The sequence below is a fragment of the Scophthalmus maximus genome, chromosome 7 (assembly GCF_022379125.1).
Source record: "Scophthalmus maximus strain ysfricsl-2021 chromosome 7, ASM2237912v1, whole genome shotgun sequence".
NCBI classification, from domain to species: domain Eukaryota; kingdom Metazoa; phylum Chordata; class Actinopteri; order Pleuronectiformes; family Scophthalmidae; genus Scophthalmus; species Scophthalmus maximus.
The window spans coordinates 1,432,540-1,457,968 of record NC_061521.1 but is presented as its reverse complement, the minus strand read 5'-3'; the positions used below and the strand labels follow the sequence as shown (position 1 = coordinate 1,457,968).

The 25,429-nt window shown below is 41.4% G+C and overlaps 1 protein-coding gene and 1 long non-coding RNA gene across 2 annotated transcripts in view; one reads left to right on the top strand and one right to left on the bottom strand.

Annotated features, from left to right (window-relative positions):
- The window catches only part of LOC118315632 (cytosolic carboxypeptidase 4), a 75,118-nt gene that overhangs the window by 4,444 nt on the left and 45,245 nt on the right, over positions 1-25,429 (top strand). Inside the window, 5 exon segments of the mRNA XM_035643072.2 lie at positions 9,482-9,545; positions 9,698-9,844; positions 13,316-13,447; positions 16,320-16,413; positions 18,916-18,953. Coding sequence (XP_035498965.2) covers positions 9,482-9,545; positions 9,698-9,844; positions 13,316-13,447; positions 16,320-16,413; positions 18,916-18,953 — 475 coding nt within the window.
- On the bottom strand, positions 248-4,173 carry LOC118315633. The gene is made up of 3 exons (XR_004794891.2): positions 3,950-4,173; positions 997-1,040; positions 248-928 (listed from the first exon to the last, which is right to left on the bottom strand). It is a non-coding gene; the product is annotated as an uncharacterized LOC118315633 (long non-coding RNA).

Below are 25,429 nucleotides of genomic sequence, written 5' to 3'. Positions count from 1 at the left end.
CAGGAGAGATGGAATCCAGGTGGAAGGTGATGGCGTCTGGTGGTGGGGAGCTGGTGGAGAACTGGTGCAGGCTGGAGCGAATGGTAGTTGGTGGGGACAGGACGCAGCAGAGGCAGGCTCAGCTCCGGTTATGGCAATTACTGGAGGTGAAGGAGGCATAGGTGAGAATGATATCAGTGAAGTCAAAACAACAGATCAGTAAAGTTTACTTTCACTAGTATACGAGGGCCTGAAGAGTTACCACATAGAGAGCGGAACAATCTGGCGACGAGTGAGTGGAGAGCCGGGGTTCTTGTACTGAGCTCGATGATGATGAGAGTCAGGTGTACCAGGTGGGGATCGCTGAGCCACGCCCCTGCTGAGAAACATACGTACACACCAGGAGGAGGGGACACAGGGAATGACAGACAGGGAAACAAACAGGAAACCCTGGGGAAGTCTAGAGGTCACAGAAAGGGCTGTTACAGTCATATTGCAAATTATTTATCTTTTTTTAACAATAAGCTGCTCAATTTAAGTACATGTTGAGTAGGTGGATAGCAGCAACCCTAAGCCTGTGTCATAGTTTTCCATGTATCAACACAAAGTGGCTTACCAGATCCTGAAATCAATCCTTCCTCAGCACTACTGCTTGCCAAGGTCATGGCAGAGGGAAATTACATCAACACCAGCTTTCAGTTCGTATTTAATATAGGCCAGTGTTATGTTTCACAAGGTAAAGGTCTCAAATGCAGACCAGAGACACAAGGAGAATTTTTTAAGTATTTAATACAAAAACTTGTCATAGGATATTGAACAGAAATTGTTATACTGAGCAGGGTGGCTGGTGAGTAAGGACCAGGCAGTCAGGCAGGCAAACGGCTTGGGGCGGAAGGCTGAGGCTTCCAGGCAAGGCAATCTCCATGAGAGCAGGACAGACAGGTCGGGTCTAGGGCAAAACAGTGGCCTAAGTGTCCAGCAGATCCACAAGAATAAATCACTAGTACTGCGACTTACAGGAATGTTGACCGTGTGCAGCACCACTGAGCGGGTCCAACCATCTGGTGATGAAAGCATGGAGGGCCACAGCTGTTATTAATGAAGGAGCTCATTACATGTCAGGAACATTTGTGAAGCCAGGTGCCAAGGAGGAAACACACACACACACACACGCAGCCTCACCATGGCGGGGCAAGCTCAGCAAGGGAAAGAAATTTATACAGCTCTTGGCATGATCCCTGACAGGCAAGGGGTCTCATTTACAAAACTGTGCGTAGGATCCATACCAAAAGTGTTTGTGGGCCCAAAAGCCAAAAATGGTGTACGCCAAAAAATATTCAGACTTATAAAACCGTGCATACGCACACCTGTGCGCAATTCTCCCTTCATTAATCATAGATCACCTTCAAGTGTGCGTACGTGAATCAGCCTCATATCCCGCCCCATACACGCCCATTTTAACCATGAATAGTCAATGCAAATCACCTCATGAATGCTGATCCGTATATTAATGAGCCTGGCATCAAAATTGTTCTTTTGTTTCGTCAGTTGAGAAAAGGACAAAAAACGTCACTTCTCCGACACTGACATAGACACGCCTGTAGGGAGGGGGACACGCTTGTAGGGAGGGGGACACGCCTGTAGGGAGGGGGACACGCTTGTAGGGAGGGGGACACGCCTGTAGGGAGGGGGACACGCTTGTAGGGAGGGTGACACGCATGTAGTGAGGGGGACACGCTTGTAGGGAGGGGGACACGCTTGTAGGGAGGGGGACACACCTGTAGGGAGGGGCACACGCCTGTAGGGAGGGGGACACGCTTGTAGGGAGGGGGACACACCTGTAGGGAGGGGCACACGCCTGTAGGGAGGGGGACACGCTTGTAGGGAGGGGGACACGCTTGTAGTGAGGGGGACACGCTTGTAGGGAGGGGGACACGCATGTAGTGAGGGGGACACGCTTGTAGGGAGGGGGACACGCCTGTAGGGAGGTGGACACGCTTGTAGTGAGGGGGACACGCTTGTAGGGAGGGGCACACGCCTGTAGGGAGGGGGACACGCTTGTAGGGAGGGGGACACACCTGTAGGGAGGGGGACACGCTTGTAGTCAGGCGTCCTCACTGTAGGGAGTTGGACCCGCCTGTAGGGAGGGGGACACGCCTGTAGGGAGGGGGACACGCCTGTAGTGGGAGGGACACGCCTGCAGGGCGGGGGACACGCCTGTAGGGAGGTGGACCCGCCTGTAGGGAGGGGGACACGCCTGCAGGGAGGTGGACACGCCTGTAGGGAGGGGGACACGCCTGTAGGGAGGGGGACACGCCTGTAGTGAGGGGGACACGCCTGCAGGGCGGGGGACGCCCGGAAAACAAACTTATTTGGTGCAACAGCAGCGGATCACTAATAAAAAGAAGAAGTGCGAGTGGCGACGTGTTGCTGCGGCTGCCAACTGCCAGTGGGACAGAGCGGACAGTGGGAGAACTAAAGAAAAAGTGGTGGGAGGGGGGTGGTTGATGGAGTGTGTCAGTGAGCAGCGAGGTCCAGAGAAACAGTGGTGAGTTTGCAGGTTTCAGTCTGTCGGTCAATAAATGCTCAGTGTCTCAGGGCAAAGGGGAAGTTTCTCTGTGTTATGTGCTGCTGTTGAGGAAGTAAAAGGAGTTGGTCAATGGAGGGGGGAAAAAGTGTGAGGCATCAGTACTTATAATCGTTCTTCTCAAGTTTACTTTCAACAATCTGACTTCAGTTCACTACATCACGATCTGTCACCTATTCCCCTTGCGTCCAGAATGTGTGTACGCCGTACGCATGGGTCAGAGTTCTCCTGTCAAGTTTGTTTTTCATAGATCACAACATTTGCGTGGGAAGTGGCGTAAGCACATTTCCAGCCCCGTTTTGTGGGTACGCCACGTTTATTAATGAGATCCCAGGACTTTTGTAATGCTGCTGTAAACCTACATGTCTTCCATTACAGAAAGTGAGAGATGAAGCAAAGGAAAAGGGAAAAAAAGTTCATAATTTGACAGACACCCATAAAATTACAGATTTATAGACAGTAAAAGTACCAATAAAAAATCTGTATTGCATATGACAAATATGTCCATAACATTTCCAATAATAACACTATAATAAACATTGTTTGTAATATTTAAAATAACATTTGCTTAAATTAATGGTGTAATTTATGTGGGCCTGTTCTCTTAAATTGCATTTCTGCTTTGGGTTATTTCTGTATCAAACATATCTAATGTCCACCAAGATGATCCACATTGCGTACCCTGTATATCATGTTCTCATAATTTGGGTTTGTGGTTGATACTGGAGCCTTGAGAAGTGGGCTGTCATCAGTGCCGGTTCTGACCGTCCTGGGGCCCTGAGCAAAATTCTGCCTTGTGAGCCATGTAAACCCTTTGCCATCGCCACACAGTTACACCTGACACCCCAGTGCTCCACTACAATCCTCCTTCCTTTAAAAACAGTTTGCTCCATCTGTCGGTCTAAGAATAAATAGATCTATATAGAAGAGAATGAGGTATAAACAAACAATGTTTACTGACAGTAAAGCATATCCTCTACTGAATAATTTAAGGATAGCACCTATAAATTGTAGATAACAATATTTATTAATTATAAATGTTATCAGCCATTCACCCTGGCTCCCCCAGATTTCCTTTAATACATTTCAATTGTAAAATACTATTTATACAGTGGCTTGTCTGAATATGTGATGGTTAATATTTACTGAGATATGCATATTGCCAATCTCTTAGTCAATCTCAATCAATAGCTTTACAGCTTGTATCAGTCCTATTTAAAATTATGTGTGGCTATGCGTGCCATCATATCCATATATTGTCTAGACTGCTCCTCACTGGTTGCTGCTTGAAATCGCGAGTTTCATTTCGTGCACACGGATGTGAATGTAAGTTTACACATTACGCAGTTATCTTTTCTGAGCTGCAATTTATAAGTAAGTTACCCGATGTTTTTTGCTGTCATCAGAGGAGAGAACACACATTTACATGACCGCTGTTTCCGCAGTTCGCTGTTGTGGGTTTTTTTCTCTTCTCATGCCAAAGAAGGATAGTTATGCTTCACCCTCTCATTAAAGTTGTCACTATTGACAAACTCGCTTTGACACGAGGGGAAGCGGGGCCTTGCTTAATTTGCTGGCCCTACGCAATGTGCATAGTAAGTGTATAGGGAGGACCGGCTCTGGATGACATGACAATAATAATAACACTGAGCATATTCTCTGGTCTCTCATAAATGGTCCAGAAAGAAACATGGAGATTTAAACATGAATGGAATGTATGCGTCTGGTCAAACCAGAGCAACACCCATCGCTTTCCAAATAACACAAATGCCTTTGTTTCATTTAGTGATTGAACTTTTGGTCCTGATTATAGAGAGAACAAATAAGAATATGATTTCTGGAATCAATATTATATTAGACACTATTAGTGAAAATAATACATACATTCCGCTATGGTATATCAAATTATTATTCTGTATCATTTTCAATAGATAGTTTGTAGGTGTTTTCATATTTGTGTCATAATACATTTAAGACGTTCATTTAAATTTATTAGAGGTTCATTTACATTTTTTGTGGTGTAAATTTCATATAAGATGCTGGAATATTCAGGGTCTCTTCTACTCTGCCTTTAAAGAGTGAAACCCCTGAATGTCATGCAATCCTGTCCATATGAACCCTTGATGGGAAGTTCCTTTTTGAAGAAAAATTCAACTAAATAATAATACAACAATCTATTTCATGTCAGAAAATGTTTGAATAGCCATTCTTTTTTTTTAAAAAGAATTTTGATTTTCGCTTGAGAAAAGGAAGTAGATTGAGAAAAGGGTACACTGATTCAAAATGTACAGTATATCAATAGGCTACATGCATCGCAGTCCCACACTGTTGAAGACTTGAATGTCTTTGTGGTCCTGGATAAAAGGACCAAGTCTGTTCGGAGCAATGTCACTGCCATCTCCTTTCGAAAGACAAGTCTCCTCTTCAAGTCCACTTGCGTCTCCCAATTAGAACCAAAGTGCAAAATGGAGGATGGAATCCTATTGTTCTTGCACTAGGAGCCTTATCTCCTTCCCTCTAGAAGCTAGAAAATTTGGGTGGTGATTCTTGGTGTTTGTTGGTTTTGATCCTCTGTAGGTCTGTCTATTTGGCGATGCCTCCATCTGTACCAACCTTCTCCCAGTGCTACGTGGACAGCCAGTAAGGCTGTGGTTCAAAGTGCAGTTGGTTGCCCCACTGCTTGCAGGATGGGTATTTATCTTTACCCCAGATCTTTAGGTTCACTGTTACACATTTCAAAAGGCTTCTACGTACGTAATTAAAATTTACAGTATCATAACTGCATTCTGTTATTACAGTAACTACATGTTGCTGTATTTGTATATTACAGTAAAATCACTGTCAAGACTTTATTCTAATATAATACTATTTATTTTCAGACATTGCAATCTAAGTCATATTAACTTAACGTATAAGATAAGATAAGATAAACCTTTATTCGTCCCACAATGGGGAAATTCGGGCATATGTACAGTATATGCTACTAAACACTGCTATTCTGCTATTCAATCCACAAAAGACCCAATTATTGCAAATATCATTTTTTTATTTAAAACATTGCAAATTGCAAACATTGCTCAAAACCATTTCTATTCAAATACAGAAATTCATTTGAAATATGATTTCATGATATTTCAGATTATATGATAACATAAATAACAGCATGCATTGACTTAAATGTACAGAATTAACTTAATTTGTTCACAGAACACATTTGTTTTTCAAACAATCGAAAAAAACAGTCTGGTCTTACGTGACAGACTTAAATCCTCATGAATTTTAACAGCTTACTGTAACCTCAAGGTACAAACAGTTTCATAGCTAAAGTCTTTGGGCTGGGCTCGTCTTTGGACATCTTAAAATGCAGCCTACTAAATTGCGGTCCAATCGTAACGTTCAGCAATGGCATACAATATAATGTCACCAAATAATTATATTTCTTCTGAAAATTGCTATGTTTAGTTTTTGTTTACAACTCATGAGTTATAGAAACTTTATTATGAGGTTTACAAACCGTCAAAACTCAACTTGTTGAGCGAGTTTTTCTGACAGTGTTTAGCAGTTGCAATGTGTGGAGCTGAAATGCACGCTCGTGAGTATGGGTTTATACTCTCAAATTATGCATGCATGTGTACTGAAACTAAATAAATGCAATATCATTATACCGATATAAATTAGTAACACAAGTTACACAACATACACCTGTCAGTATAACACAATATTGTTGAGATATAACATATACTAATATATTAACTACTTAAAGAGTAGTGATCTGGGTTCTTTCACTCGAACTCAGTCACCTGGCGAAGGAAGGATGCCACTCTATTGTTGATAACTGTCAGCTATCCTCTTCACAGTCTTTCCGGTGTTGCGACTCACCCTGTTTTTAGCAATGCATTTTGTTCCTTCTTGCACAGGATTAGGACACATAAAATTGACTCTCACAAAGAATTTGTAGGCAAGGTCAAATTAAAGGGGAACACATTCAATATATTGCAGCTCTTTCTATAATCAGCAATGTTGCAGTAGATGCAGAGCACCCATTCAGCCTCAGCCACCAAACAATGACCTCATTGTCTGAGACAGAGGGAATGTGATTTCTGTCCATGGGGGACTTTAATGCAGAAAAAGTCCTGAAATTGCTGGGACTATGCTGCATGGAAACCTGTAATTAGCCACGTTTCTGTTTCTCTTTTACATGGGCACAAAGCGTTTTAAAGTCAGCAGTGCGGTGGTGACAAACTTTACAGCTATACATCTTGTTAGCAGATGCCAAAACTGACATTAATGGATAGCTATAGACTTTCTGCCATAATGTAAATCTAACCCATTCTACACCCTTGTCCCACTACAGTGCACATTAATGTTACAGGCTGGGAGATGTGGTGTGTGTCTGTGCAAGTGGTGAGTTTGCTGCGTTTCAGAAGCTGTCCTATCTCTTATCTTTTTTAGCCTGATAAATTAACTCAAAAATGTCAGTAGAGGAATTATTCTTTCACATATTTTCCTTCATATCTCCTTATTTCAGGGTGTCTGTATTTCACCGAACCACGGCGAGCTTTGTTACCTCATTAACTCTTAATTCATTCTCTCTACAAACCCTTAAAAATGCGACCAAAATCTTTCCCAACAATCAAGAACTCTGGTTAAAATTTGATAAGAATTTTGAAGACAGGCCCATTTAGCTCTGGAACATTTGTAAATTTAAAGTTAACTGCTAACTTTCGAGAAAGCTAACAAACAGTTGCTAATGTTGACATGTCTGTTGAGATTCTCATTCATCCAGGTCATAGTTAACACAAGGGCATTGAATCAGGTGCAACTGGACTTAGGCTGTCTTTACACGACAATGATCTGAACACAAAACGAAAAAGTGGCGTTGCGTTCCCACTCTTTATTTCACGTTTAGGCGAGCATCTTTGGGGGAAATCTGCGTGCACACGGTGACACAAAAGTGTGTGAAATTTGATGTAGTATGCATGCCAGGTGGCTAGATGGTACTGTGAAGCACTGCCACACAACACCACCGAGACACAAACCCACCAGGCGCTCCGTCCCACTAAGCCCACCGCAGCCCACGACTAAGCCGGCCGGAGCCAGCGAGAAGGCGGAGGAGGTGACGTAAACGCGTACGTGACGAGAGCCAGCGTGAGCAGATCAGAGCACACTTTTGCCTTGTTAACCCTTTAGATGGGAACGCAACGGTGGAGCGTTTTTAAGATTTCCACTCTGGAGTGTGGTTTCACTTTTTTGCGTTTTTAACCCCCGAAAAATGACGTCGCCGTCTAAACGAAAGGCACATCTGATAAAATATTTTGTCGTTTTCACCAGGGAGCGTGGTCGTGTAAAGCCAGCCTTAGTGGTTGTTTCTTGAAGACGTTTCAACTTTCATCCAAGAGGCTTCTTCAGTTCTAGCAAAGTTGTGGTGAAACACAGGTATTCAACCTCTGTAGTGTGGCCAGCGCTTGTTGGTGCTCCAGACTGTTTCAATGACCATCGTTGAAACTGTGTTAACTAGGGTCATTCGAGTCATAAGCCTTCTCTAACCTTGAGAGTCCTTCACCTCTCTTTTTCTCTCCTGGCACTAAGACTAATCATGGATAGAAAAGGGCAAAAGACCTGAGCTATCTTTAGAAGTGGAGTCCTCCAGCAGCAGCCGCGGGTTGGACTCCGAGCCTGGCCCTTTGCTGCCGGTCTTCCCCCACTCTCTCCCCCTTTCACACTGAATAATGTCCTATCATTAAAGGCTTAAATATGCCCCCCAAAAATATCTCTTTTAAAAAAAGATTTGAAGAAAACTCTTGGATGAGAGGTGAAACTCTCATCTCACATTGAAGGAGACAGGAGCCTTCACATTGGAGTATACACAAAACCCACTCACAAAGACCAGTAGCTGCGGGGCTGTGGCTCAGGAGGTAGAGTCGGTTGTCCACCTATCTGAAGGTCAGCAGTTGGATCCCAGCTTCCCCAGTCCACATGCCGATGTGTACTTGGGCGAGACGCTTTACCTTAAATGGCCCCTGGCGGTTCTACCGGCAGTGTATGAAATGCGGTAAATATCAGGACTTTATGAATCTGTGAATGGGTGAATGTGCTGTAAAGCATTTTGAGTGGTCTATAGGACTAAAAAAGCACATTATAAATACAATATATGATATAGATACTCTGCATGTTTTCTACAGGATCAGCTTTCCATAGAGCTGCTGTTTTGGATTGATTAAGATCTGAAAATTAAAGGATGGGAAAATGTATTTCTGTGAATACATGTAAAATTAAAGAAATATATATAACACAAGTTCCATAATTGTCTGCTATTTTGTATATTGAAACAAATACAAATACAGTATCCTGAATTGGTCCTGAATTCTGTCACTGATCCAATGGTCCCCACAGGATGATTCCTACTGACTTTGTTGATCCCCTAACTTCTCCCCTGGTACCACTTGATTCCCATTTGTGATTTTAAGTGAAACTTCTTCATAGCTATTGATTAATTGTCCTCATAAGCCCGGGGCTCCTGTTTAGCAGGTGAGAAGTCTATCACTGAAAACCCAAAGCTTAATGTAAACAGAAACAGACCAGTGCACACAGGACCAGGACACATCAAACTTTTTTAAGTGCAGAGACATCAATATTTAAAGCAGGCGAGTAGAGGTGTCGTACACAAGTGAGTGCTTCCTACACTCACACAAGTGAGTGTAAGAAGCACTCACTTGAAAACTTTCTTATCAACAGCTACTGTCACAAACATTTTTCTTATCTAAGGTAGGTATATGGACTGTAAATTGACTATTTATATAGCACTTTTCTAGTCTTATCTAATACTCTTGTATACATTTCATGAAGTGAAAGTTATAGGCATTAATTACAGATAGGATAACCTTTTGCATTCAGTATATATTTTTTTCTCTACAGAATGAAGGGGATGTGGAGAACACCTTGAATATCCTCAATCTCCTGGATGAACTTCTGTCTACTGGTGAGCTAATATCAGCCCTTGACCACTTAGCTATATTTGACAAATTAAGGCTGAAAATGAACATTATTTAAATCCAGTGTGCTTAAGGAGGGAGTATAACAACAACAATGTGAACAGACTCTCTTACTGAATCACTACTTGTCTCTTTTCAGGTACAGATCATCGTATCCATTATTTGATCAGTAAAGGTGGCAGTGAGGCCTTGTTGAAAGCACTGGTCAACACTAGCAACAGTTTTGGTCCCAACTACACCATCCTTCTACCACTGCTCCACCTGCTGGCTAAAGTTGGACACAGAGGTGAGAATTGATGAAACATAAATATATGATGGTGATGCGTAGCAAAATCCCAAATCTAAATCCCCAAAAACTATATTGATTCAAGGTAGTGTCTACCTTTGCTCTGAAACGGCCTAAGCATGAGGACTGGCACTTGAGATCCTGAGTGCCCGGACATGCATGTACATTCCATTCATGAGTTCATTTAACATCTGAGCATTTTTCATTTCTTTTTTTGTTCAAGATCTACTTAACAAATCGATTAAAAAAATCGAGTGCAATAAATCATTGAAACAATTAAACAAAGACTGTAATCTCTGCAATCTCGTTAGCAGTAAAGGAAAAATTTTCTATTAGTGCCTCACAAAGCTCTTTGTAGTTTTGTTCCAGTGCTGGGAGGTATAGCTAGGCAGAATAAACTTATACAGCTTTGGAGCTTTGAAATTTAACTTTCTCCCCTTGGGTTGCATGGGGCAAGTCAATTAGGATGTGTTGAGGATTAGACCTCTGCAACTGGTGTATGGAGAAATTGACCACTACAGGGCTCTTTGAACGTGAAGAATTCACAACAGCCCCCACATCCATGCAGCAAATGTGCAAAATTAGGTATAGGTCTTTAGTATCATCCCCAAGGGCAGGGAGCTGAATCAGGTGAACAACTGGTCTCTTGTAGACTTTACCTTTCACCAGGACCTCTGCGGTTCTGATACAACCATCCTGACTGGTGACTGTTTTAACAACCCTCCCAATGGGCCATTGAGCACTGGGGAGCGATGGGTCAATGATCAGGATGACAGCTATGTTACCTGATGAATTTTGCCACTTCTGTCAGGTCCGAAGGGGAGGCAAGTAGGTCCGTATGAACCGGATCCAAAACTGATCCGCAAGCATCTGACAGTGGCGCCATCTCCGCCGCCCCATGTATGCCGGGACATAGGCCACTTGAGGGAGCGCAACATCCCGCTGCCCCATGAGCAGGATGTTAGGTGTGATGGGGTCAGGGTTAGCGATGTCAGCTGACACACACCCTAGTGTTTTTGTTGGTGTAAGATCCCCTCTACTTCCACTAAGGTTGTGTATAGGATGTCTTCAGAAACTGTTTGGGTCCTGTTGGGTCTGCGACTTGAAAACCGTATATTCCACTGAAGTGAGGAGTATTTGGCAGGTCCATGACTTTGATGAGAATCTTCGTTACTGGGTCCCTTGGATCTAGCACAATAGGATGGATCTCTCCTATGCTTGGGTTTTGCAGCCTTCAAAGCCTCCCTCCGACTCGGAGCATCCATGCTGAAGAGTCCCTCTCTGGAACAAGGCAGACAAGATGACTGTGGTTTGACACCCTTTAGCTATGAGCTTCACACCCCCTCAATAAGAGGATCTCCGCGTCTCTGTGACTGGTGGGTTGGCTGTGCCCTGGGTCCATTGCTGCCCCTTGAGCACCCCGACATTTGCCGAGTTGCTTCCCCAAAGTCTTTCCACGTACTGTATTGGGAGGCATCAGTGAGATGAGGCATCAGTCTGCCAGATGTTGTGGATATGCTCAAAACACTCTGACCAGCTCCACCATGGGTCTTTCTCCATTTCAATGTGCACATGGGTACCAATCTCCACTCTTCCCGGCCTTGGAGAGAGAAGTTTCCTGCCCGGCTGTCCAGACCTTCATCCGTCGTTGTCACCGCACCTGGACCCAAGCACGGGTTTCTCTCCTTCGTTCTGCTGAACATTATGCCTCCTATGCCAACTGTTGTCGTTCTCAGGCGCCCACATACCAGGTTGGGCAGAAGGTGTGGTTGTCAACCCGAGACCTTCCTCTACGGGTTGAAAACAAGAAATTGGCACCAAGGTTCATCGCCCCTTTCACTATCGAGAAGGTCATCAATCCGGTGGCGGTGAGGCTCAAGCTCCCCCAGTCCATGCGGGTTCATCCGACGTTCCATGTCTCTAAGGTCAAGCCGGTCCGAGAGAGCCCACTGGTCCCTGCTGCCCCACCTCCACCGCCTCCGCGGTTCATCGACGGGGGTCTCACCTACTCCGTCCGTCGCCTCATCCGATCCTGATGTCTATCCCGATGTTTTGTAGCATACATTCAGAAGTTAATCTGATAACCACAAAATATTTCTAAAGTTTCACCACCAAAGATGAGTTGTGTTGAGAAGTTTTTTCGACCTTTAGTCAAGTAAAGTGTCAAAATGTTTTGAACTTGTGAAAAATAAATCCTTAAAGGGTAACTGTGACTGTTTTGGTTGAGAATAACCAGTAGGCTGTATTGCTGTGCATCATTATTCCTGCAGAAAGATGCGTTGCGTTCTAAAAATAGATTAAAAAAAACGAGTACTCAATTGACCCTCGAGGATCTTGATGCGATCTTGGAATTTACTACTCGTGCCCATCACTACCATGCAATGTTTTCTTGTTTTTGCAGTATTATAATTCTTTGAAAATAAACCAGAAATGCAATGTTTTCCTGTTTGACAGCAAACCAGGAATGCTTTGTAGCATATTACCAGAAACAAAGAGGATCTAATTCATGCCCAAAAACATTTTGCTGTTTCTTTCTTCAAAAAGTTAGCATTTTATTTGACTTTGCACTATTTTACTATTACTATTTTACTTTTGCACTACTAGAGGCCTATAATTAAAAAACTTCGGGGTCTGTTAAAAGAAATTGTAATCATTGCCCCAATGGACTAAGAAATGCAAGCAAAACATTTTTCCATTGTTTTTTTCTTAGCGCGGTAGTTAAAGGGTTAAAGGGCAGGCTGGCTTGCATGTGGAAATCAGACATGTCATTAAATAGTCTCTCTCCTGCACTCACAGCAATTCTAAGCTTTCACTTACTACAAAGTCTGTTCAACTGGACAATCACCTGTGGCAGAGTGGTGATGTTTAATGTAAAGACTTGTTTTGGCTCATGTCATTTGTATAGGCACTTACTAGACTGCTTCGGATGGTGAGGACAGCCGGCTCATTGTTGGGGATTGAACTAGAAAGTATGGAGGTTGTGACATAGAAGAGCATGGAAGGAAAGCTAAAAGCAATCATGGACAACCCCTCTGATCCACTCTTTACTGAACTGAGGCAAATCAGAGAATGTTCAGCAACAGACTGATCCAGCCACATGCCTCAAAGCGTTTGGGGGGTGTTCCTTTGTGCCGTCAGCCATCAAACCACACAACGTCACATGTCAAATCTCAAACTGCGCAATCACTTAATTTTCATTTTCATATTGTACAACAGCCAACTTTGCACTGTATTTGTTATTGTTTATTGTATATACATTTTATTGGTGTGTATCACATTTGTGCGGCTGTCATGACAACAATGATTAAGTAACCGAGAAGGAAAAGCAGAAATATTGGTCGTTTTGGAAGCCATTGACAGACAACTTACTTTGTTGTTTCGTTTTGAGGACATGTATTGCATAAAGCATGCCTTAATCTTCATTTTGGCCTTTCTCTGTCTTCACTTTCATGAAAATATGTGTCTTTTCAGACGGTCATATTGGTATCAAGGCAGAGGAGGCTGGAGCTGTGCTAGTGACACTGAATCTGCTCAAACACAATGTCAAACATGCCAAGATGACTGCAGCCTGCCTCTGGGTCATCCAAGTCTTCTCTTCATCAGGTATCAACACACAGACACGTACTAGCTTAGTCTTATCCCTCCCAGCTTCAGACATTTTTGTTATCTCCACCCATGGCGATATTTTTTCCCCTGTGTCTGTTTGTATAAATGTTTGATTGTTTATTTGTTTGTCAGAAGGATTATGCTGCTAACTAGTTAACTTATTTTCTACATTCTTGGACGGAGGGATGGGCCATAGAAGAACTAAATTTTGGTACAGAACTGGTTAAAGGGGCAGATCCATAGTTTTTGTTGTAAATTCTTTACATTAAGTAATCAGGCATTTTTCCACATGTTTAATTTCTAAGGATCTGATGATTTGATGTAAAATATCATAAATATTAATGATGCTATGAGTTTATACAATTTGTTGCAGATTATTTGACAACTTGCTTTTTTCTTTGGTTGTCCTATTATGAGCTACACAGATGGGTAAAGAAATATTTAGCGTTTCCCTTTATTCTACTCAGTGCCATTCTTGTATTGATTATTTATTTGCTATTGGCCTTCATCAGATACAAGCGAGACTATTTTGAACAAATAGTCTGGCTTGTATCTGATGAATTAGCAACTCATAACTGAGTACAGTACAGTAATCTCTCAAAGACATGGGTCTGAGCACTGTTCATCCACTAGTTGTCAGTAGTATCAATCTGGCCCCCATCTTTATGAAAGCACATTTGTCTATTGCTGGTGATGAATCAGCTAGTACAGCACATCATGGTGCAGCACCACTGTGCATGCTTTGCATGTTCAATACAATTCAATTTTATTTGTATAGCGCCAAATCACAACATACATTATCCCAAGGCACTTTACATAGTGAGGTCGAGACCTCACAATATCACAGAGAAACCCAACAGTTCCCACAATGAGCATCATTGAGACTGCTGAGAAAAAAAAAACTCTTTTAAAAGGAAGAAATCTCTAACAGAAAAAGACACATCTGCTGTGACCGACTGGTGAGAGGAGAGAAATGGGGGAGAGAGAGAGAACAGTTGTATAACAGTTGCTTTAAGCTCTTTTAGACTAATTCTTTTGATTACAATAATAATCCCAATAGCCACCAATAGATACAATGACTTTGTTATTATAATAATAATAATAATAATAATGGTAAATAGATTTCATTTATATAGTGCTTTTAGTTGTTAATGCCACTCAAAGGGCCTTATACTGCAAGTCAAATTCATCCATTCCAACACACTTTCATAAAGTGCTTCTATGTATACAGTGCTATTTTACGTGCATTCACGTTGAATTTCCAGTGCGCCGCCATAAAATGTCCCCTGTCTAATTCTCAGTTGGTTGCGGTTTGGAACTTTACCACCAGATGCCGCCAGAAAAGTAAAAAAATTGCACACTTGTACTTAAGAACCTCGGGATGGGAGTTTTTGACCACTGGGATAACTATTGACTACCTCCAACTCCTCGGCACTGTCATGATTCTGCACCCAGGACCATTAGTTCTAGTGGACTTTTATTTATTATCCGTTTCTTGTGCATCTTTAAGTGCTCAGTGTGCCGTTTATTTTTCCTTGAGTTTCCTGTTTTATTTTGAAGTCCCTTTCCTTGTGTTGCTCACTTCCTTTCCCATGTCTTGTCCCGTGACTTTGTTTTTCCTGTGTCTCCTGCACCTGTTCCTAATGTGTCTCACCTGTGTTCAATTTGCCCCGCCCACCTTGTGTCTATTTAGTCTCTGTGCTTCCCTTTGTCTTGGTTGGTTCGTCTGTTATTTTCCCCCCAGTCTGTGATTCCTGTGATTTCCCCCCCAGTCGGTTAGTGTTTTAGGATTCCTGTTTGTTCCCTGTGTGGCAATTGTTCTGTTCTGTTCCTTTATTCCTTTTTCTACATCTGTGGACACCCTTAGTTGGATTTTGGTCTTCGTTCTACTTTGGAAAAGTGTAAGTTTGTTTTATATTTATTAAATCATTACTTTAAATTGCCATATGCATTTGGGTCCTGGTTCCTGCATAAACGCGACACACACCCTCTCTTGGTTAATGACAGCTGGAAGATATGGTGAAAAAGGGGCTAATTGTTCTGCACAAGAGGCGAGCAGACAGTTTAGATTGTCAGGACCTGGGCTTTTCCTAGCTTTTTAGTATTTACAAGTTTTGACCACAGAAAACATCAAAGGCAATGAGGCAAGTACAACAGTCTGTCTTTCAGATTTATGATGTCATTAATAAAATCAAGAGTCAAACCTAAGATAAAACTTATTGAACTCCTGTGCTTATTGTTTGTCAGAATTAAAACCATTAGGAGTCACTTGTTTATGCTTTTTACCAACAATAGTTTTTAAACCATCCATTTGACAGGACCATAACACATATCCAGAATCTTATTGTGTCTGGTTGGGTAGGTGATGTACTGGTAGAAGCTCTTTTGCTGGGTTTTTTCAGTGAAGTCACCAACCATGAGGATGGGTAAATCAGGAAATACTGATTGCAGCTTCTGGGTCGCCTTGAGAACAGACTCCGAGGTTTCCTCCTCATTAGCTCTCGGTGAATATACACAACCATAATAAATATTTGGGGAAATTCCCAGGGCAGGGGAGGGGGTGCAGCACAACGGTGATAACACAGAATCTATACCACGTTAACATAAAAATGTAAGCCAGTTCAATCCAATATTATTGTGTACTTGTGTAAATGTTCTAGTCTTTACTCATCTGAAAGAGAAACGTCCACCTTCACTTACAGTGTTTTAATGCTAAAGTGTTTTTTTCCTCAGATCTCTACTTTTCCATGGCAAGCACCTTTATTTAATCAAGCACCTTTATTTAATCCTATTAGATCAATCTCAGTAACCCTTGACATCCCTTTGTGGTAGAAATACTGTATTAGTTTGTTTTGTGTTTTGGTTACAGTTTCTACAGCAAACCTAATTGGAGAAAACCATGGACTAGATGTCATCTTCTGCCTCATCCCTCAGTATACCACCAAACATCTGCACACTATCAAGTATGTATACAGGTTTTCTGTATTTTACACTGATCACTTAATGAACAGTCCCTAGAGAAAAGTGACGGATAGATACTTACTCAACAACAGTACAGTCCAACACCTCCAAGCTAGCAAGTGTCAGCTAATGTGCAAATAAATGATAGGTGACTGAGGCTAAGGCCCCTAGATGACCCACATCATTAAATGGAGTCCTCTCAGAACCCAGCAGTGGACCACTGCTATGTCCCTGAAGCCATTGCTACAATGCACATTATGGATTATTATATGCACTTTTGATTTGAGGCTGGAGGGTCCTCTAGGATAACTGTCTACAGCTTGGTCTTGTGTGGTGGTATTAAAACCTGGAAAAAAACACACTGGGGTCATCCTCCTATTGCACTAACTCAGTCAGCACAGAAATAAATGGCTGAAATTAAACAGATAATATTTAAAATGGATGTACAAGGAGCTGAATACTAATACACTTACATGTACTATAATGCACATTTTTAGCATTTGCCTGTAAGAGCACCTGCTTTGTGTGTGGACTTCTGCAGTCATGCTTGGTTGCTTGTGCTTATTGAATCAATAATGAATAATATTAACAAACTTTCTTCAGGCTATAAGAGATTATCTCAGTATAGAGTGCATGTTGTTCCCAAATAGTAATCTGTATTTGAGCGTGACGTTTAACAAAAATATGCAAGCATATGCATTTCCATTCTATGCTAAGATGGTGCCATGGTGGTTTATTTGAAGGTTTTATGAATTGATTCAGTGTGTATATTTAATTATGAAAGCCTATAAGTGCGCCACATGCTACTGGTGCCATAATCTCACGTGAGCCTGATATTTGCAATCATAAAGCAAATAACACCCCATTCTGAAATTGGGTTGGTAAGGGACCGAATTGACAGGGCCGAATTTTTGTCCCAGTCCAGCCCGACGGTGGTGCCGACGCATCCGTAGAAAAACGCCTTTGTCTCATTGAAATGAGTCTAAAGGTGTTTCTGATTATTTGTATGATGCAGTATAGTGGTAAGTCTACAACTGGCGGTTGATCCATGATAGTTTGGGCTGGAAGTGAACAAGTGCAGGTGCGTTTCATTTCAATCCCCGCTCCTCCCCCGCCCACTTTCCCTCTGCTCTCCAAGTGGCTTCTGTGTGACGTATGCTGTTATGTAATACCAGGGGCTGAGGGGAAGTGTGAACCACTAATGAAACGCAGCATAACACGCCAAAAGGCGCAGGTTGCGAGAGTCTCTATGCTCCCAAAATAGATTAAAATTGTCTACAAAACATTGTGAGCCGCGCATCCTAATAAAACTCCCTATACATACACATGTCTGTGAAGTTAAGCTCTAACAGATCTTTTTTTTCCCCCTCTCTCTAATCGTCTCTGATTACCTACTCACAAGTCCACCTCAGGCTTAGTTCTCCTTGAGTGTTGGAATCTCAGGAGCTTCTCTCGGGCTCGTTCGATGTCTGCGGTTCGGTTCTGACGTATAGTGGGCCCACGGGTCTCCCAGGAGTGCTCCCTGCGGGGGGTCACGTCTGTGCCAGCCTGCTGTTTGCCAATAGGTGTTGAGCCCTCATTGGTTGCTACATCAGGCGGCAAAATCCCCTTCCTCAGCATGTCCTCCAACACCTCTTTTTGGATTAATGCATGTTGTGTCTCTGAGTTTTGCGGGTGCTGGCGTCTGGAAGTCATTTTGTCTTTTGACACCTTCATCAGCGGAGCACATTCCTTTCGTTTCACCTCGGCTACAACAAGTCCATCCACTGGGTAATCATGGACAAAATAAACTCTCTTTCCATTGAGATGTAACTCTTTCTTTGTCCATGGATAGTAGTACTGATGCTGGCGTGCAGGGTGTCCATGTCCATGTGCTTGTTAGCTTCACCTGTGCCGGTGAAGTGCATTAGCTTCTCCTATCGCCATTTCCTTGTTTTTGTACGGTTTTGATTTACTGAGGTCTAAGCCTTACTAAATTTGTTGTTTTTTTTCCCGTACAATTTGTAGATCAGCGCGTAGGTTACACTAAAATGGGGAAAATATCAGACCTTTGTGGGAGCTCACAGATTATGCTGTTGCTCGTATTGCCGCCACACCTGGAAGTTGGCAGCAGTGTATTTTTTATGTATTAGTAATAAATGTGTGAGGGTGGCCGTATGCCCGGGAGAGCAACCCCAGATTAGCACTCCTGACTTCAGTTGTCTAATCACTCACAACTCTGATTAATAGTGTCAAAGTGTTCTGGTGAGGGACTGTCCTCTGTGTGTTGGGTGACCCAAGGTGGCAGAGATGCTTGCCTAAATATATGGACACCAACAAAGCCAAACATTACATGAGCACTCCACAGGAGCTACTGCAAATACACATATTTGAATAACTAAAATATTTTTAATGCCCCTATCATCGTCAAAACACAGACACAAACACTAGTGTATCATGAATGTTTACATTTGCGGTCATTAAAATGTCTGAGATATAAATGGCTCCCTCTGTTTCTTTTCCAGGGCAGCCATTAATACCTTTGCAGCTCTACTGTGCACAAGTAAGTTTTTATGACCTTCATTCACCAGCTGATGGTTACCTTCATACTGTATGTAGATCATCATCATCATCATCATGACCATCATTGTCATAGTACAACACTACTCAAACCATCTCTGCTGGCAGTGCTTGTGTGTCTGGCATTGTTTTCATATTCAATCATGTATTTCTCTTATAGTGTGGTATCTCATTCGCATTCAGTAGCTTGGGCAAACAAAGTAACCATTTTTGGGAATGACAGGAGGTATGTTGTCTATGTAATGGCTAATATCAACAGCTGTATCCAGTGCTAGTTTCCTGATACAAGGCACAAATGTAAATGTCCACTTCCACCACAAATGGACGTGACTAGTATTTTTTAATTTTAATTTTATTGCAACTGATGACCACAGGCCCTGGTGCAAACCAGGCACAGCTGAACACATTAATGGTAGGAAAATATAATCAAGAATCAGCAGGTGCAGTTGGGGCGAGATTCAGTCAGCTCCTCTCATCCCGCCGCTCCAAAAGCAGTTGTCCACACAATCAGTTTAAGCACTTTGATTCTTCTCCTTTTCTTCACATTTGAAAACAGGACTCATTTATGTCTCTAAAGTGCAATTCACAATGTTTTGGCTTAATTGATTAATACAATCCGTCATTTTGACCCGACACTGCCTCTTTGAGTGAATTCAACACCCTCAAAATGTCGCCTGATCACTTCTATCCTTCAACAGGCATGAACAAAGAAGAATAAAAACGTATTTGCTAGTTATGGCTGATATGCAGATTTATAGCCATACAACCATCCGTACTACATAAAAAAACAGACGCAGGCAGGCAATGGGCAGACGAGCAACATAAGAAATGCAGAGGGAAGTTTAAATTGCTGCCACTTAGTAGCTCTCTGTCTATGTCATGTCTTCGATCTCACAATGATAATTACTTAAAATTCTTCCTTTGTGCATCGTCACGTGTCAAAAAGGAGAACTTCTGCCTCGTGTCGCCATAGACCCAACGTTTTTTCCTCAGCCACTGAATTGTTACCTTAAAGGGATAGTTCAGTGATTTTGAAGTGGGGTTGTGTGAGTTACTTATGCATAGTTAATGTTACCTTATGGAGATGGTGATCAGCGATGTCATTTAACAGAGTTTGGAGGAGAAATGGAAGAAGCAAAAGTCACAGTCCAACTGTCGCGGAGGGGGCCACTGAAAATGTCTTTTTCGCACATTTTTAAATGCTTACCTAAAACAAATATCTGTTCAATTGTACGCAAAATCACTGAACTATCCCTTCAAAAACACATGAATGCTAATATTCAGTGACCGTTTTAATTCCCGGAGAACATAAAGAACTCTAACCTTTATATTGACATGTAGTAAAGTTGAATGAATCCATTTTTTAACAATATCACCAACTCTATATTAAAAATGTCATTTGTGGGCGTTGGTTAGCTCAGTCGGGAGGCTTGAATCCTCCTGCAAGCGGCCGTGGGTCTGACTCTGACCCCGGCCCTTTGCCGCGCGTCTTCTCCCACTCTCTCCCCCCTTTCACTCTGAACCTATTAATAAAGGCTTAAAAATGGCCAAAAAATATATATATAAAAAAGCTGAATGGAACACATTCAGTGTATTAGACTAAAGCACAGGTATATGTTATATAAAACAAATTCAGTGTATTTCAAACAAGATGATAACATTTCTTGTTGTGGGTTGGATGGTTTTATCAATCTATGCATATTTCTCATAAATCTTAGTCAAATACTATGAGTTGTACCTTAGGCAGAATCATTTTTCCGGGTACATCTGCTTGGCTTCCTTTGCTGGTACAGACAGGATGTTCCCTGAGCCTGTAATTCATCTGTGCAGTCCAACACATTTTACAAAGGTTAGTGATTACACATAATCTCTAAAATACAGACCTTCTTGAGAAACTTTTATTGTCATTGTTGTACTTTAAGTTTTTGACAAAGAATTTCCTTGACATGGAATGTACAAACTGCATCTAATTAATCATTATCTGATAGTGTAATAAAAGCCTTAATCTTGGACCCATTAAAACATTGTTGTGAGGTAACATAGGTATATTTCTTCCGTACCTTCATGTCATCCAACAATGTGTTGTTAGTGGCATACATCTTCTGCAGCCCTGGATTAAACCCCTGATTTTAGATACTCTGTTGGACAGTCTCCAACAGAGATGACAAAAGCTTGCCATCTCCCTCAGATATAGCACTGTACAGATATGGAACGCCAAAGTACACATTATTAAGACCTCGTCATCTTTAGAACATTTTTAAAGGAAATTTTAAGCACATTTAATTCATGATGTCTAATTATTTCTTGATGTGTATGTATATCATTTTTTTTCCCCATATGGTTTTTCATGTGTTATTTTTGTTCGTTTGTTTTGTTTGTATTGGATTGCCGTGTACTCCTTGGTTAGTCTTTTTGTACATTTGTGTGCTTCTTGTTATTTGTCATCACTTTTTGTTGTATTTCCCTATGATTTTGTCAGCTTAGTTTTTTTTTTTGTTATCATTTGTTTTTCTTAAGTTGAGGGAAGGTCGCTTGTATAAGCCTATGACTTCGTGACCTTTCCTGATACATTCTAATTATTTCATCATCTGGATTTTATGCAGTATGTGTGCAAATAAATGGTTGCTGCAAATTGCTGGTAAATACAGTATGTGTCATTGCAAGGCAAGTTTATTTGTATGGCACATTTCAACAAGGCAATTCAAAGTGCTTTTCATAAAACATTAAAATCATTGGGAAGAAACACATCAAATTAAATAATAATAATAATTAAAAGAGAAAATTAAAACAGAAAAAGTTACAGTGCAGTACAAGAAATGCATAGTTAGTATTCCCTGAAAGGCAGCGGCAAACTGAAAAGTCTTGATTTCAAAGAACAGAGTTGCAGCAGACCTGAAGTTTTCTGGGAGTTTGTTCCAGATCTGTGCAGCGTAGAAACTGAACGCTGCCTCTCCATGTTTTGTTCTGACTCTGGGGACAGAGAGCAGACCTGTCCCAGATGATCTGAGAGGTCTGGATGGTTCATAGCAAAGCAGAAGACCAGAAATTTATGTTTGCCCTCAACTATTCAGTGCTTTGTAAACAAACCGTAGTATTTTGAAGTCAATTATTTGACAATCAGGAAGCCAGTGTAAAGATCTGAGGACTGGAGAAATATGATGTACCCTTTTTGTCTTAGTGAGGACACGAGCTGCAGCGTTCTGAATTAAATGCAGGTGTCTGATTGACTTTTTAGGGAGACCTGTTAGGACACTGTTACAGTAGTCTGCTGAAGATGAATGCATGGACACCTTTTTCCAAATCCTGCTGAGACATAAGTCCTTTAATCCTCGATGTATTCTTTAGGTGATAGTAAGCTGACTTCGTAATCATTTTAATGTGGCTGTTGAAGTTCAGGTCTGAGTCCATGACTAACCCAGAGTTTCTAGCTTGGTTTGTGGTTTTTATCATTATCGTTTGAAGCTGGTTGCTAACTTTATATCGTTCTTCCTTGGCTCCGAAAAATTATTTCTGTTCCTTGTTTATTTGAAGAAAATGTTAGTGCATTCAGTCATTGATTTCCTCAATGCGTTTACTCGGTGCTTGTATTCGACCATAGTCCCCAGGTGATTTTTTTTATATAAACTTGTGTGTAGTCTGCAAAATTATGGTAACATATTTTGTTGTTTTCCATGATCTGAGCTAGTGGGAGCAGGTAGATGTTGAACAGAAGAGGCCCCAGAAAGGAGTCTTGGGGAACTCCGCATGAAATAGTTGCCTGCTCAGATGTGTTATTACCTATAGACACAAAGTAGTATCGACTGTCGAATGCAGCACTGATCCAGTGAAACAAGACTGAAATTTTGCCTTTGTCTGTGTTTAAGTGGATGTCATTGAAGACTTTAACAAGAGCCGTCTCAGTGCTATGATGTGGTCTAAACCCAGACTGGAAGACATCAAAACAGTTGTTCATTGTGATGAAGTGGTTCAGCTGCTTAAAAACAGCTTTTTCAATGATTTTGTTCAGAAATGGGATGTTTGATATAGGCCTATTTGAAAAAGCCTTTTGGCAGAATATCCAGGCAACTGGAGGAAGATTTTAGATGTTGTTTTATGTCATCCAAGATTTTATGGTTGATCTGATAAAATTGTGTCATGGTAATTAAATAGATTTTAAGTGGACACACGGACAACACGTCCTGCACCTGATGTGGAGGCACTGATTGCTTTTTTGTTAGTGAAGGAGGCAAATTCATTGCAGGCTCTGGTTGAAAGAAGTTCAGGGTCTACTGACACAGGAGGGTTTGTTAGCCTGTCGACAGTAGTGAACAAGGCACGTGCATTGTTATTATTTTTGGCAACGATGTTAGAGAAGGATTGCCTCGCATTTCTCAGTTCCAAGTTGTAGATGCGTAGTCTTTTCTTATAGATGTCATAGTGGACCTGGAGATCATGAACTCTTTAGTCATTGTGGACTCTGTTTATTTTATTTTATTATTCCCTTGAGTATTTTTGAGTAATTTTCCTTGAGTATCTGTTATATTAGTTTCTTGAGCCCTTGTTGTTGGTTCCTGTTTTATTTTGAAGTAATGTTCCTTGTGTCTGCACTTCCTGTTTCCCTGTCTCTTGTCTGTTCACTTTACTTTTCTTTCTCCTGCCCCTGTGGTTGTCTGCACCTGTTCCTAATGTGTCTCACCTGTTCAATTAGCCCCGCCCTCCTTGTGTCTATTTAGTCTCTGTGCTTCCCTTTGTCTTTGCCAGTTCGTCTGTGATTTTTTGCCCTGACCTGTTTCCTGTTTGTTACCCGCCCAGTTTCTACCTGTTTCCAGTAAAGTCGTTCCAACGTGTGTTTATGACCCTTGTTTGATACCCGTTCCATTTTGTTCCGTGATGCCTGCTGTTACATATGTTTCTACGCTGTGGACACCCTTAGTTGGATTTTGTTTTTGTTTTACTTTGGACATTGTAAATCTGATTTCTTGTCCATCCATTAAAAGTATTCTTTTTTTTTTTATCGCACTCTGCATTTGGGTTCAGTTCCTTTAAACCTTAACAGTATGACTACTGTGTGTAAGATGTTACTTAATAATGTGATTTTTGTATAACTATGTCGGTGTCATCTTAAATTTCCAAAAGGAAAGTAAACTAAAAAAAAGTCTTATTAATAGGCAAACAAGACTTATTGGTAGACTTATACAAAACAAAAATTGTTTCAAGGTAGGTGAGATCATTATATAGCCCTTACACATTTGATTGGTCAACTTTATTGCAGCCACAATCAAAGTCTATTTTTCCACTCCCAACGACTGCAGCATTTGAAATGAATCCATTTCTTGCAGTGTTGACATTGAAGTCACCGGTAATTCTTTGTCTTTGTGCAGAAAAAGTTCAACAGATGTTAACTGACATTTTGTAAATCCATGTAATGCAAGTTGTTTAATATAATAAAACTTAGAATCTCGTATGTGTTTCATCTTCAATGGAATTGTAAACTTTTAACATACTCCCTTGTCTCGATAACGCTGAAAAAAATGCAGGCTCTTGCAGTCCATGCAATGCAGTAGCATTTGGCGTCTTCCTCATTTTCTTCTGCTCTCTGCAGCCTAGCCTCTTGTCTTTGGTTTTCCTTTAACTCATCCTTGGTGAGAGGGAAGCTCTATTTAGGATGGGAGGGAAGTTAAAATCTGGAAGACACATCTTGACACATGGTGATATGGATTTACTCACTGAGCAGACAAAAATACCACAATTGGCGGTCTTTCTAAAGCCACTGGATAGGGTATCTCTCCAACCCGTCCTGCAGCCTTCCCTTCTTTCTGAAGACATTTCTGTGCAAAAATGTAAACAAATGCAAAAACATGTCAGAGATTATAAGGTGTTAATGTGTCTTATTGATCAATTAGCTGATGTAAACTAACCTCAGAAGATCTATATCTTCTTCGCCAATACTGGTCACAAGCCTTGGAATATGTTATGTAAACATGTAATCATTTTGTCCTTAGCAATTTCTCTATAAGACAATAGAATGACAGAATGACCTTTGGCCAATATTGACATGTACATGTGTTGAGGACAAGGCTATTAGCATGTCTGCGACGTTTCGTACAGATCGGGCCATGTACCTTCAATTCATAGCAGATACTATATGCCTGGTACAACACAAAATGACATAAGTGGGCGCTATGGAGTCCCTGGGTCACAAGTGGCGCCAAGCCTCAGTCACTGAGTAGCAAGAGCAATTTTTGATGTGTATGCAAATCAAGCCCCGGGGACTTCGCTCAGCCTTTAAGCAAAGAAGTCATGCTGGCCAGTCCGTGGTGCTGCAGCCAAATATCCAATGCGGCCGAGGTGCAAGCTGGGTACGCGCGGTCACAAACTACATGTGGTTCTTAACCTTTTATATATATATATATATATATATATATATATATCATTTTATAATATTAAATAAAGTTTGGTCTTTGAAAGTGACGTTAGTGA